Source organism: Rhinoraja longicauda, chromosome 12 (assembly GCF_053455715.1).
Source record: "Rhinoraja longicauda isolate Sanriku21f chromosome 12, sRhiLon1.1, whole genome shotgun sequence".
NCBI lineage: Eukaryota > Metazoa > Chordata > Chondrichthyes > Rajiformes > Arhynchobatidae > Rhinoraja > Rhinoraja longicauda.
In genome coordinates, this window is record NC_135964.1 from 3,275,782 (window position 1) to 3,290,743 (window position 14,962).

The following is a 14,962-nucleotide window of genomic DNA, read 5'->3' on the forward strand; positions in this document are numbered from 1 at the left end:
ATGGTTGTATCCATATTGTGCATAGGAGAGTACAGGTGTGATAGTTACAAGTAACAAGTGGTCGCAAGTTATTGCCAGGGACTACAGATTTAATAAGAGGTAGCTGCAACTCCAAATTCAGTTTATGTATGATATTGACAATCCAAAGACAAGTAATAGTAAGTTCTTGCCACTCCTTCACTGTAATATTAAGAAGGTTAATCAGTAGACAACTCAATTTTATATTACATAAATTCATTCTCCCATATTATGAATTGAATTTTACACACTCCATTGTATGCCACATTTTGGTGTCCTCGTTACGTACGTGATATTGCCATCAAACAAACTGTTATCCTAAAACTGGAAAGTATTACTATTTAAAAAGCCAACAGTTGAGAGAACATTGCTCTAAAGTGAATATTAAATGGTTATTTGATGTACTGCATGCAGAAATTGAACTAAACTTAATCTTTCCTTGCATAGATAATGTACGTAACGGTTTCCTCTAATCAATCACAGCCATAATTAGGTTAGAAGTTTACTGTCCAATTTCATTGTGGACCGCCACGGATAGGATGTATCACTACACTTTAATGAATTAGAAAAGTTAGAAATCAACAATGTTTTAAATTACAGGAAAGAGAGACGTGGTAAGAGGAGACAGCAAAGTAGATATCCGTGAAACAATTTTCTGTTTCCACAAATGTTGTCTGAACAGCTGAGGAAATCCAGATTTCCGTTTTTATTGCAGATTTCCTGCATCCTAGGCTGCCCAACCTCTCAAGCCCTTGTGTCCTGGCCATATCCTTGTAAATGTTCTCTGCACTCTTTCCAGCTTAATGGCATCATTCCTATCGCAGGGTGAACACAAAACTCCAAGCACAATCTCACCAACATTTTGTACAATTGTAGCATGACGTCCCAACCTCTACACACAACTCCATGAAAGATGAAGGCCACCTTGCCAAAAGCCTTCTTCACCATGCTATTTACCTGTAACGCCACTATCAGGAATCTATGTACCTGTATTCCTGGATCCATCCGCTCTACAACAATTTCAGGGTGCTACTGTTCACTGTGGAAGTACTGCCCTGGTTTGACTTCCAAAAATGCAAAACCTCACTCTTTCCTGAATTAAACTTTATTTGCCATTCCTCGGCCCATTTTGCCAGCTGACCAAGATCTCACTATAATTCTTGATAACTATCTTCACTGTCTAGAATACCATCTCTTTTAATGGAATCTGCAAACTTACTTATGCCTTGCACATTTAAATAACAAATGGGCCCAGCACAGGCACTCAAACCAAACCACTCGTCACAGATCTTCAGTCTGAAAATTGACCGTCCATCATCACCCTTTGTTTCCTATCATCGTCAATTCTACCTCTTCCTACCACGCAGAACCTTACCAACGACCCAGCTGAAGTCCAGATAGAGTAAGTCTATGGTCCTGCCCTCATATACAACTATCTTGTTTACTTCTTCAAAAAACTCAATCAAATTTATGAGACAAGATTTCCCTTACACAAAAAAATTACAGTCTGCGTTTCTTTGGCAGGGTTTTTTGGGAAATGTAAAAGAGGTCCTTGGGAAAATTTATAATACAGTACATATAGAAAGTGTTTCCATTTGTGAGGAAAACCAAAACAAGAAACATAAGTATAAAACAGTCATCAAGAAAACATACAAAGGAATCAGAAGAAAATGATTTACCCAGAAAATGTGAAGATCGTTACCCAAGGAGTTCAGACAGTTAATGTAAGTGGATATAAAGGGAACCTGAAGAATCAAGTGATGCACAAAGGAATGCATGTTGTAATTGTAATTGATTTTATTAGCCAAGTATGAAAACAAAACAAATATGTGAATCATACGAGGAATTTGATTTGCCATACAGTCATACCAAAAAAGCAAAACATGCAACCACATTAAAATTTATCATAAAGATCCATCACAGCACCTCCTCCACATTCCTCACTGTGATGGAAGGCAAAAAAGTCTTATCTTTCCTTCTTTTACTCCCGCGATCGGGGGAGTCGAACCATCTGCAGTCGGGGATTGAAGCTCCCACATCGGGGCGATCAAAGCTCCCGTGATCGGGGGGGGGGGGGGTTGAAGCTGCTGGGGGTTGGAGCTCCAGAAGTCGGACCATAACATTGTGGAGCTCGCAGTCCCTGGTTAAGTCTGCGGTTGGAGTTTCCGAGGTCGATCGCTGACAAAGGGACCACCAGCTCCGAGATGTTAAATCCGCAGGCTCCCGCAGTTGGAGCTCCCAAGGTCGATCCCCATCAAGAGGCCGCAGCGCAGACGGAGATATGATAAGGAAAAAGTTGCATCTCCGTCAAGGAAAGATATAAAGAAAGTTTCCCCCACCCCCCCACATAATACAAAACTAAAGATACACTAAAACAACATTGAACTACAGACTAAAAAACAACAAAGAGAGAAAGGGACAAGACAGACTGTTGGCGAGGCAGCCATTGTATGGTGCCACCCGAAACTTATTGTGGGAGTTTGGGAGAAAGGTTGACATTTAAAAAAAAAGAAAATCTATATCTGTGTAATACTATATATAATCTTTTTAATATTTTACTTTCTTAACAGCAATCTGATTCTTGATTTAAATAATTTGTGAATACTTGAAAAATGATTTGTGAGGGAGGGTTGCTATTAGTAGAAAACAGTTATATCATAATTTTCCGTAACGCAAAGTCACATCATCTGTTCAATGCAAAAAACAAAAGTGATATATTTATTTCTATTTTCCACAACAAAATAAATCCATGAGAGTGAATTTTATTCCGTATCTCAAATTTTCAGGTCACCAGTTGTAAATTCTGTTAGGGCAAATATCCATTGGATGCAAGGGTATAACATAGGGGTCATCTATATTTTCAAAATTTCTATCATGCTCGTCTTTAATTCTCTTTGAATACATCTTAAATGGATTCCATCTTCTGAAGAACATTCTGTCACTCTTTATTTTATCAAATTCCTTCTTAAAATTCACCAGATTACCTTGCCTTTTCAACTGCACTGAGAAAGTCATTAATATTTCAGTTCATTTTATAACTGCATGACGTTTTTAATACAGTGACATATATTAATCAGCTTATTTAAATTATTGTCCATCATTTATTATATTTCTCATGAACATGAACTAAACTAAGATAAACTCTGATCCTGACTACGGGTGCTGTACTGTAAGTAGTTTGTACGTTCTCCCCGTGACCTGCGTGGGGTTTCTCCAAGATCTTCGGTTTCCTCCCACACTGCAAAGACGTACAGGTATGTAGGTTAATTGACTGGGTAAATGTAAAAAAATTGTCCCTAGTGTGTAGGATAGTGTTAATGTGCGGGGATCGCTGGGCGGCGCGGACTTGGTGGGCTGAAAAGGCCTGTTTCCGCGCTGTATCTGAAATATGAAAAAATAAAATATGAAACTAAGCAATCTTAGTTTAGTTTAGAGATACAGCGCAGAAACAGGCCCTTCTGCCCACCGGGTCTGCAACGACCAGCGATCCCTGCACATTAACGCTATCCTACACACTTGGAACAATTTACATTTATACCCTGCCAATTAACCTACAATTGGAATGTGGGAGGAAACCGAAGATCTCGGAGAAAACCCACGCAAGTCACAGGGAGAATGTACAAACTCCGTACGGACAAGCACCCCATGTCGGGATCGAACCCATGAATCTGGCGCTGTAAGGCAGCAACTCTACCGCTGCGCCACTGTGCTTTCACCAAGTTGATGGTCATCTTCAAATGTGACACTGGGAGCAGACCGTAGAATTCTCTGTTACAAAGCTGTTTGGAACAAACCATGACAAAAACCTTCTTCAGACCCCCTTCACATTTCCATACTCTGTAAAATGGTGAGCAACCGCCTCCTTTCCATAGTAGCCTCCTGAGGGCAAAACACATAAGTAGTAAGGCTCTGAGGGTATAGGAAGGATCTGACTGGGAGGGCACCTCTTACCAACAGCCAAGTAAGGCCTTGGTGTATTTTGGCTATGAGGCATTTCACAAGACAAACGGGGCAGTCTGCTCAGTGAAGCACCCATAGGAACCATCAAATCCATGTCCTGCAGTGCCTGAAGGATGTTCCATGCTGACCACTGCCCAATGGACTTGTGGGCAAAGGTGTTGAACTGGAAGAACGTTTCCACAAAGGATAAGTGTTGCAATAATGTCCAATTGACTTTCTGTCATGGGGCATCAGTGGCAATAGACAATAGACAATAGGTGCAGGAGTAGGCCATTCAGCCCTTTGAGCCAGCACCGCCATTCAATGCGATCATGGCTGATCACTCTCAATCAGTACCCCGTTCCTGCCTTCTCCCCATACCCCCTCACTCCGCTATCCTTAAGAGCTCTATCCAGCTCTCTCTTGAAAGCATCCAACGAACTGGCCGCCACTGCCTTCTGAGGCAGAGAATTCCACACCTTCACCACTCTCTGACTGAAAAAGTTCTTCCTCATCTCCGTTCAAAATGGCCTACCCCTTATTCTTAAACTGTGGCCCCTTGTTCTGGACTCCCCCAACATTGGGAACATGCTTCCTGCCTCTAATGTGTCCAATCCTCTAATTATCTTATATGTTTCAATAAGATCCCCCCTCTTCCTTCTAAATTCCAGTGTATACAAGCCTAATTGTTCCGGGAATTAACCTAGTGAACCTACGCTGCACGCCCTCAATAGCAAGAATATCCTTCCTCAAATTTGGAGACCAAAACTGCACACAGTACTCCAGGTGCGGTCTCACCAGGGCCCAGTACAACTGTAGAAGGACCTCTTTGCTCCTATACTCAACTCCTCTTGTTATGAAGGCCAACATTCCATTGGCAGGCTTATCATTCGCAGCACCAGGAACAGGTGGAACCTCAGCAAGTAATCACACTTGGTGCCCATGTGCTTTGGCTCTATGCGCAGCCTGATGCAGCCACACATGAAGATAGCCATTAAGACAAGGGCGATGTTGGGTTTGCTTTTGTTCCCTTTGTGGACTTGTGCATGGGCACAAATGATCATTTGGGCCAGTTATTAAAGAGCATGGCTTCGCTTTTCTTGCAGTTTGCTCTGGGCCCCGATGTCAATTCAAACGGGACACAGATGCTAATCAATCTGTGGACCAACCATGGATCCAAGCAGAAGACGCAACATCATCCATGTGGAGAGGTTTTGATCTGAATGCCCCCATTACCTGGCAATGTCACCCCTCGTATGCCCTCGCCCTTCCTGATGCATACAGCAGGTAAAAGTAGACTGAATAAAAGACATTTGGACAGGTTCATGAATAGTGAAGGTTTAGGTAGATATGGGCCCACTGCAAGCAAATGTGAGTAGATAAGGAACTATGGTCAGCATGGGACGAGTTGGGTGAAGAGTGTGGGAAGGAACTGCAGATGCTAATTTACATTAAAGATAGACACAAAATGCTGGAGTAACTGCGGGACAGGCAGCATCTCCGGATAGAAGGAATGGTGACGTTTCAGATCAAGACCCTTATTCAGACTTTAAGTTTCTCGTTTTCACACCTTACCTTTCCATATCTCTATGTCTCCCTCTCCCCTGACTCTCAGTCTGAAGAATTACAAAGGGTGCATAGAGAAAAACTGAAAATCACAATAAAACAACAGATGTTCTAAATCTTATAAAACAGAAAATGCGGTAAATATTCCACAGGACAGGCTGATTAAGAATTTTAAGAACTTGCAGGTGTAGCAAGAGAAGTACAGTTAACTTATCTTACTACACATAGCAAGACATAGATAAGTTGGTTCCATTGGTTGTAGGATCTAGAACGCACCCACCAATGAAATGAAACTGCCCCACAAGAGAACTAAGGTAGACATAAAAATGCTGGAGTAACTCAGGGGGTCAGGCAGCATCTCTGGAGAGAAGGAATGACGTTTTGGGTAGAGACCTCCACAAGAGAACTAATTGTATTTAATATGGAAAAAAAACCCGCCAGTTACAGTAATTGAGGCAGACTCAATGGTAGTTTTCAGAAGGGCAAATAAGTGAATTTCTCTCACCGAGAACCGGTTTAAGCAACTTTTGCTAGTGTCTGAAGAAGGGTCTCGACCAGAAACAGAGATGCTGCCTGACCCGCTGAATTACTCCAGCATTTTGTGTCTATCTTTTACCATTCTGTAGTCTAATAGCTCCTATTCCGTTTGTGAGTGTGTGCCATCCAAGAGATATGATGTCTTGAGGAGTCAAGGGACTACAAATGCTGGATTGTTGAGTGAAACACAAGAAGTTGGAGTAACTCCACGGATCTGGCAGCATCTGTGAACAGTTTCGGGTCGGGACTCTTCTTCAGACACTTGAATTTACAATCTGTGAAGTTTGGGATGTATTGATAGTTATTATGACAGATATTAAGAGTAAAATTCAGTAATGATGCAAAAGACAGTAGGCAAGCTAAGTACCTGCGGTGGCCACACGGCGCATCTACTCTGCAGGGAGGCGGGTTGGTGAGTCGCGGCCTTGGGCGGGCGGCCGCACGCGCTCCCACAAGCCACTCCGGCGGTGTTGTGCAGCCGCTGCCGCTGCCGCCGCCGCCATGTTGATCGAGGCGCGTGTGGAGCCGCTGTGGAGGTGAATGCGGAGTTGGAGCGGGAACTAAGCGAAAGGAAGCCGCCGGGGCCGGGGGGCCGAGCCCGACTGAGCCGAGCCGAGCGGGAGACAGCTGAAGGGACTGCGGAGGTTTTTTTTTCGTGAAAAGCCTGAACACGGCGGCGTCCGGACACCAGCAACATGGAAGCCGTCAACGCCTTTAACGACGAGGTGAGTGAGAGCAGAAGCCGCTCGCACCGGGCACTTTGCTCCTCCAGCCTCCCCGAAGCAACAAGGTTTCCCAGGGACCCGAGGCGGGTGTCAGATCCGACCCGGCACCTCGGTCGGAATTCTCCGGGCTCTCGGTGCAGTAGATCGGGCTGCACTAGGCCTCTGGATCCGTTGCTACAGAGGAGGAGCTGGTTACAGCGGAGTGATCAGAAGATGGAGGCGGCTGGCGAGCGCGGGTGTTATGGCGGCGGGCTGGCCGGGCCGGGCCGGGCCTGGCCTTGTCTGTGGTGGTTGTCACATTGAAGCTCCCGCATCATGATCGGGGAGGGAGGTGGGTAGACATTAGCCCGGCCGGAGGCTCCTGGCTCTTTTTGGGGCCAGGGTTTTGCAGTTATTGTAGAGGAGTTTGTCCGGGTTAAGCTAGGCGGGGATTCTTGTGATAGGTGCTTGTTTTTCTTCCTTCCACGTTGTTTGCGGCGAAATCCTGGGGTGGTATTGATTCATCTCACCCCGGAGAGGGGACAATGGCCTAGACCTGTGTGTAATTAGAGGACGTTAAGCCCACTGCTTGCAATTTGTCTGCGGAAGCGCCAAATTGCTTCGCAACTCCTTGTTCTTTAGCTTTTATAAATAGTACAAACAAAGAGGTGCCGTTCCGTGGTTTCGATCTTGTCCCTTTTGGAAAAAAATGTTGATAAGCAAGGCATCAAATAAATACGTCGTTTTTTTCTGGAAGACTGGTTTACAATCAATCCAGTAATTTTTCCTTAGAATTGTCGTTTATCGTTAAGACAGTACTTGGCAGGTGTACCAGGACTTTTTTTTAGTATCAATGATTCTTCCACTTCAGGTGTTCACTGAAGTAAATACGAAATATTTTGTAATTATAGTTAAAATACCATAACAACTATTTTTTTAAATTGAAAATTAATATCCCATGCTTCCCTTGATCTGGGTAGTGTTTATTGTCGGGGAAGGATCGATTTTCATCTCCATTAATTTATATTCTTTGAATAATGCACATATTTATGTCAGTATTAACAGTTTGATTATTTAATAGGATTAGAAGACTATTGCATGTTAAGTCAACATTTGCAATAAGTTGTGTCCTTGTGCATGGAGAAGTGAGTTTGTGTTCAGTAAATCGATAAAATGTTAGAGGTTAAAAATTGTCATTATTAGATATATGTGGCATTTACCCTAACTGGAAAAAAGTGAATATTGTAGCTTCAGATTGCACAGTTATAAAGCTGGTTTTGTACTTTTATCAGTTTTCTGAGGAAAAATTTCCCTTTTTATTTGTTCAGCATTAACGATTTATTTGGATTTAGTGTGGTATATCTTGCTGCAAATTAAATAACAGTAAGTAAAATATAATACAGCAACGTGTACAATATTGAACATTGTAAGGGAAAATAGCACAAGTTTTTGAGAGTGTGTGAAATGGATGGAAATAGGGAGCCTTGATAAATTTGACACACAATAACTAAACAATGCAGACTAAAGTCATGCAAAACTGAATTTAAAGTTGAGCTGAAACAATGAAATATAGCAGATGAGGTGGAAATTGTATTTTGTCATGTACTAATCAGACTACCAGTCCTGATAACTTGGCCATTTATCTGGATATGGCATTGAAAGAAAGACAGTCAGTCTGTTCCAAGTGAGAATGGTCATGATGACGAGGAAAGGCTGGAGGATTTTAAGGAAGGCATTACAGGTAATCTTGCGAAAGTACAAACAAATAAATGTATTGAATCTGTTAACGTGACACATTAATTCAAATTAAATGCAGGGATTGATGATTAAAATAGTTAAAGGCCCAGGTTAATAAGTCTGATTAGGAAATAAATGAACTGTGAGCAAATTGGCTTTCTGAACACAATAGTTGAGGCAGGCACCATGTAACCATTTAATGATCGAATACTCAAGTGATGGAACAGTTGTCTCCAGAGAGACGTTTAGATGAGAGCCAAATGGCCATCTTCATTCATGGTTGTTATCCTCTGTCGTGTGAAATCAAATTACTGGATTGTAATCAGGCAGCCATTTTGAACGTAATCATTTGAGATTCCATTGAAAGCAACACTGAAATTATTATCTGCACACAACCTCCTCAGATATTTTGAGCAGTTAAATGGTTCAGCAGCTTTGTTCTTCATGAAAGCATTTGGCAATGGGTTATGTTATATATTTAAAATAGTGCAGATGTTACTCCTGTAATCCTTCCTTCCGTTTATTGTCTAGTTGCTATCTGATGTTAAAGGGAGAATCCATGAGTCTTCTTTCTAACTTAGACTTGTAATTCTTCTCTGGTCAATCAGTAGTTTGGATTTTTAGTCTTAACATCACAGATTTTTTTTGTCTATTTCCATGCATAGACTTCAAGTAATTTCAATTTTTACGGAATGGTGGAGACAGGAAACTTATGATTACGTCCACTATTTTCTACTTTTGTGTAGGGAGTACTGAGATTTCAAATTGGTTCAGAAATTTTTGCTGTTGCGTGATAGCCTTTCTGTTGATTATGCTGTTACACAATTCAAATTTCTGAAAAAAAGTGATCAGTGATTATTTTAAAACGTGGGATAGAATATCTTTGTATCCTTTGTCTTTTTTCTTCCTTTAGACTGTGTCTTTAGCATTTTCATACAGAACTAGAACAGACCTGTTAGCCCACGATGTTTTTGCTGAACATGATGCCAAGACCATCTCTTATCTACCTGTGCATATGTTTCCATTGCCATGTCACTCCAAAGGTCTCTTAAACGCCACTATTATATCTGCCTCAACCACCAACCCTGGCAGCACATTCCAGGCATTCACCACTCCGTGCAAAATAAACGGTTGCCCCGTGTATCTCTGTTAAACTTTGCTCCTCTTTCAGCTATGCGCTCTTATATTTGATGTTTCCTTCCTGGGGAAAAAGGTTTGACTATCTACCTTATTTATTCCTCTTATAGTTTTATATACTTCTATCGATTTTCCTGCAATCTCCGACGTTCTAGAGAAAACAATCCAAGTCTGTCCAACCTGTCCCTGCAGCCAATAACTGCTAATTCAGGCATCATTCTGTTAAACTGTCTCTGCACCCTTTCCAAAGCCTCTACATTCTTTCTGTAATGGGCAACTAGAACTCCACATAATACTCCAAATGCATGCAATACTCCAAATACAGCTGTAAAGCTACATCATGACTTTCTTACTCTTGTACTCCATGGCCCCCATCTATGAAAGCAGACATACCATATACCTTCTTTACCATTCTATCTACTTGTTGCCACTTTCAGGAAGTTATGGATGTGGACCCCAGGGTGCCTCTGCACATCAATGCTGTTAAGGGTCATGCCATTATTTTGCCTTACAGAATTACTTATATTTTCCCCATGTATTTGACATCCCAAAGTCCAACACACATCTTCGTATTAAACTCCTTCTGCCATGTCTCCACCCATTTCTATAGCTGATCTATATCCCGCTGTATACCTTGACAGCCTTCCTCACAGTCTGCGACCCAAGTAATCTTGGTGTCATCTGCAAACTTGCTAACCAACCTGTCCACTTTTTTATCCCAGTGATTTGTATATATCATAAACAGCAGAGGTCCCAGCACAGATCCTACTGGTAATAGTCCTCCAGCTTGAATATTGTCCTTCCACCACAACCGTATGTCTTTTATCAGTAAGCTAGTTCTGAATCCATATGACCAATTCACTGTTGATCCCGTGCATCTCCATCTTCTGGATCAGCGTACAATGGGGGACTTTATCAAATGCTTTACTAAAATCTATATAAGCAACATCCACCGCCCTACCCTCATCGATCACCTTCGTCACCTCATGAATGTTGTATCAATAAATGTACACAATGCATCCATGTAAAAAAATGAAAGGGCTGATTACAATAATCAATTTGGGATGGCAGGTAAGATGGGGAAATTAGGGAGAATGGAAAATTTGTAATTAGTTTCTAATTGTGCACACACTAGATATGTTCAATTTTCAGTTATATTTAATGATTTTTATCCACTATCAGAATATTGTTGAAGGTTCCAGAAAGGAAGTATTGACAATTTTTGATTAAAATGTGTGTAGAACTGTCTATTTACAAGAGAATTGCAGACTTTGAAGAAACAAATTATTGTGTTTAGAATAGTGGCACAGTTTAGAATTTGTGACGTAATTATTTTATGCAAGATGTTGATTAGCACACAACTAGACTGTGTAAAGGTTTAAAGTCCATTATAATGAAAATTGAACAATGGAAAGACTGAAAAGGAAGTCATGTTCATTTATATTAGAATTACATTTTAATGAGATAAAATGCTTTGAAAAAGGTTTCAGCAAGAAAACATCATGATATGGTTGTCGATGAAAAATAACAATGGTAAATGGTATGGTTTTTTTCGGATAAAGGAATGAAAAGGAGTATAAGAAAATAACTGCAGATGCTGGTACAAATCGATTTATTCACAAAATGCTGGAGTAACTCAGCAGGTCAGGCAACATCTCGGGAGAGAAGGAATGGGTGATGTTTCGGGTCGAGACCCTTCTTCAGACTGATGTCAGGGGGCGGGACAAAGGAAGGGTATAGGTGGAGACAGGAAGATAGAGGGAGATCTGGGAAGGGGAGGGGAAGGGAGGGACAGAGGGACTATCTAAAGTTGGAGAAATCGACGTTCATACCACTGGGCTGCAAACTGCCCAGGCGAAATATGAGGTGCTGTTCCTCCAATTTCCGGTGGGCCTCACTATGGCACTGGAGGAGGCCCATGACAGAAAGGTCAGACTGGGAATGGGAGGGGGAGTTGAAGTGCTCGGCCACCGGGAGATCAGTTTTGTTAATGCGGACCGAGCGCAGGTGTTCAGCGAAGCGATCGCCGAGCCTGCGCTTGGTTTCGCCGATGTAAATGAGTTGACATCTAGAGCAGCGGATGCAATAGATGAGGTTGGAGGAGGTGCAGGTGAACCTTTGTCTCACCTGGAAAGACTGTTTGGGTCCTTGGATGGAGTTGAGGGGGGAGGTGAAGGGACAGGTGTTGCATCTCGTGCGGTTGCAGGGGAAAGTGCCCGGGTTTGGGGTGGTTTGGGTAGGAAGGGACGAGTGGACCAGGGAGTTGCTGAGGGAACGGTCTCTGTGGAACGCAGAGAGGGGAGGGGATGGGAAGATATGGCCAGTGGTGGGGTCCCGTTGTAGGTGACGGAAATGTTGGTGGATGATATGTTGGATCCGCTGGCTGGTGGGGTGGAAGGTGAGAACGAGGGGGATTCTGTCCTTGTTGCGAGTGGGGGGAGGGGGAGCAAGAGTGGAGCTGCTGGATGTAGATGAGACCCTAGTGAGAGCCTCATCTATAATGGAGGAGGGGAAACCCCGTTTCCTGAAGAACGAGGACATCTCGGAAGCCCTAGTGTGAAACACCTCATCCCGGGCGCAGATGCGGCGTAGACGGAGGAATTGGGAGTAGGGGTGGGTTTTGCAGCGCTGCATTTTGCAGCGGACCGGGTGGGAAGAAGTGTAGCCCAGATAGCTGTGCGAGTCAGTGGGTTTATAGTAAATGTCCGTCACTAGTCTGTCTCCTGTGATGGAGACGGTGAGGTCCAGAAACGGGAGGGAGATGTCGGAGATAGTCCAGGTATATTTAAGGGCAGGATGGAAATTGGAGGTGAAGTGTATGAAGTCAGTGAGTTCTGCATGGGTGCAAGAGGTAGCACCAATGCAGTCATCGAAGTAGCGGAGGTAGAGTTCGGGGATGGGGCCAGTGTACGTCTGGAACAGGGATTGTTCGACGTACCCGACAAAGAGGCAGGCGTAGCTAGGGCCCATGCGAGTGCCCATAGCTACGCCTCTGGTTTGGAGGAAGTGGGAGGAGTCAAAGGTGAAGTTGTTGAGGGTAAGAACCAGCTCTGCTAGGCTGAGTAGAGTGTTGGTCGATGGGGATTGGCTGGTTCTACGGCCGAGGAAGAAACGGAGGGCTTCGAGACCATCCTTGTGGGGGATGGAAGTGTAGAGTGACCGGACATCCATGGTGAAGATGAGGGAGTGGGGGTCTGGGAACCGGAAGTTATCGAGGAGATGGAGAGCGTGTGAGGTGTCTTGGACGTAGGTGGGGAGGGATTTAACCAGGGGGGATAGGATGGAGTTGAGGTAGGTAGAGATAAGTTCGGTGGGGCATGAGCAGGCAGAGACAATGGGTCTGCCGGGACAGTTCTGTTTGTGAATTGTGGATAGGAGGTAGAATCGGGCCATGCGGGGCTGGGGAACTATGAGATTGGAGGCACTGGGGGGTAGATCGTCGGAGATGATGAGGTCCGTGATGGTGCTGCTGATAAAGGTCTGGTGTTGGTCGGTGGGGTCATGGTCCAGGGATAGGTAGGAAGAGGTGTCTGATAGTTGCCGTCTGGCCTCGGTCCGGTAGAGGTCAGCACGCCAGGATACTTAAAGAATAAAGACATTTTTCTTAAGACATTATTTGAACATGATTCGCTTTCCAAACATTTCCATTTAAATAGTGTCTTTAATGTAGCACAATGTACCTAGGTGCTTACTATCAAACAAAAATTGATAAGTGGCATGACCAAAATAAGATGTAGAAGGGGATTGTGCAAATGATGAAAAACGTCGGTGAATTAACATTTTGAGAAACACCCTGAAAAAAAGAACCACAAGAGTGGAGCAGAGGAAATTCTGGAGATGGGGCCTGGGAGCTTCTGATGCTGGTAGGAGAACGAGTCAACATCAGGATGAACAGGAGGCCATAATTTCAGGAGTGCGGATGGATGGCTGGAGGGGATTAAAAACAATGGAAATATAGTTGATATGGAAACATGGAACAGAAATGGGCTCCTTTCTTGGATTAGAGGCAAGTATTCTTGTGTCCACCGTTTCCAAAAGAGATCTGCCATATATTGCACCTGTCTCCATCTGTGTTTAATGTATAAGTCTTCCTTTACAAAGAGTCCAGGTGGTAGTATTGGCCTGGTTTTCAACAGAAGAAGATGGTTTGGTGTGAGTGCTTCCAGGTCCATTGAATCATCAGAACTCTTGGTAATGGGTCGATTATTTAAAATTGCTTCAGCTTCACAAATTAAAGTTTGTGATCCTTTATCGTCCAGAACTTGTTGGCCAAGAACAGAGCGCAGCACATTTCGAACCATGCGGATCAATTGTTCCCAAACACCGCTATGATGGGATCCTGCTGGAGGGTTAAAGTACCACCTTATCCCTTGCTGAAGCATAACACCGGATCTTGTCCTGATTCAAGCCACTGAGTGCTTCTGTAGATCCTATATCTGTAAATGGAGGCTTGTCTGGTAGAATTCTCTCCAGGGGCAAGTTTGCCATTTTTTGTTCTCCAACTCTTCCCCGCTGTGGTTTACACACAACACAGTCTGTTATGATTTTCCTTGCAGCGGAGTTAGCCTTCATAATACAGTATCTTTTACGGAGGCGAGACAGCATATGATTTCCTCCATGTTCATGGATATGCCGTAACAGTAGTGTTGATATGTGTAGGTCCTTTGTGAGAATAATAGGATGTTTGGCCTCTTCAGGCATCGCTAGTCTATTCAGGCGACCACTTACTCTTAGAAGTCCATCATCCAGCACCGGATCCAGTTTGTACAAATGACTGCTTCTTTTGACATCATTTCTACCAGCTTCTAGTACTGATAGTTCTTCTTTGAAGACTGCACCACAGTCAAAGACCACCCTTAAGGTTCCTTTCTTTGAGTGATACACCCCGTGGTGAGGGATGTACCAGAGTTCTCCATCACTTCAATTCAGCTGGTCCACTGGTACCCTTTCAGCATAACCATTGTCAATCATTTCTATGAGGACAGATGTATATTAATCATGAAATTCTTCATTCTTGCCAAACTTGCTTTTCAGGCTCTGGATGTGTTGATCTGCAATGCAACGGTTATTTGGCATGCTGGTGTTTTCTTGTTTGAAAGGTAAATCTAGACAATAGTGTCCATCTGTCATCCTTGCTGAGCGATTCACAATATCCAAGAATACATCTTCTCTGGACATTTCCTCTGTTTCCTTGCTGGTTCTTTCACTGAAGTCGTGATTGTATTGTTTGACCAGTAGCTCCTCTAGGTTTGCAATGGATATTCGATTGACTGCAGCAGTAGGGCAGCCGTTTACATCCCTTCCTTCGTTGTCTCTTCTCAGGG

At 43.3% G+C, this 14,962-nt stretch overlaps 1 protein-coding gene across 3 annotated transcripts in view; it reads left to right on the forward strand.

Annotated features, from left to right (window-relative positions):
* Nucleotides 1-6,454: 6,454 nt before the first annotated feature.
* scaf4a (SR-related CTD-associated factor 4a) overlaps nucleotides 6,455-14,962 on the forward strand; it is a 100,280-nt gene continuing 91,772 nt past the window's right edge. For all 3 annotated transcript variants that reach the window (XM_078408884.1, XM_078408885.1, XM_078408883.1), the window contains exon 1: nucleotides 6,455-6,785. In XM_078408884.1, the coding sequence (XP_078265010.1) occupies nucleotides 6,756-6,785 (30 nt within the window). In that variant the 5' untranslated portion in view covers nucleotides 6,455-6,755. The remainder of the gene's footprint in view (nucleotides 6,786-14,962) is intronic.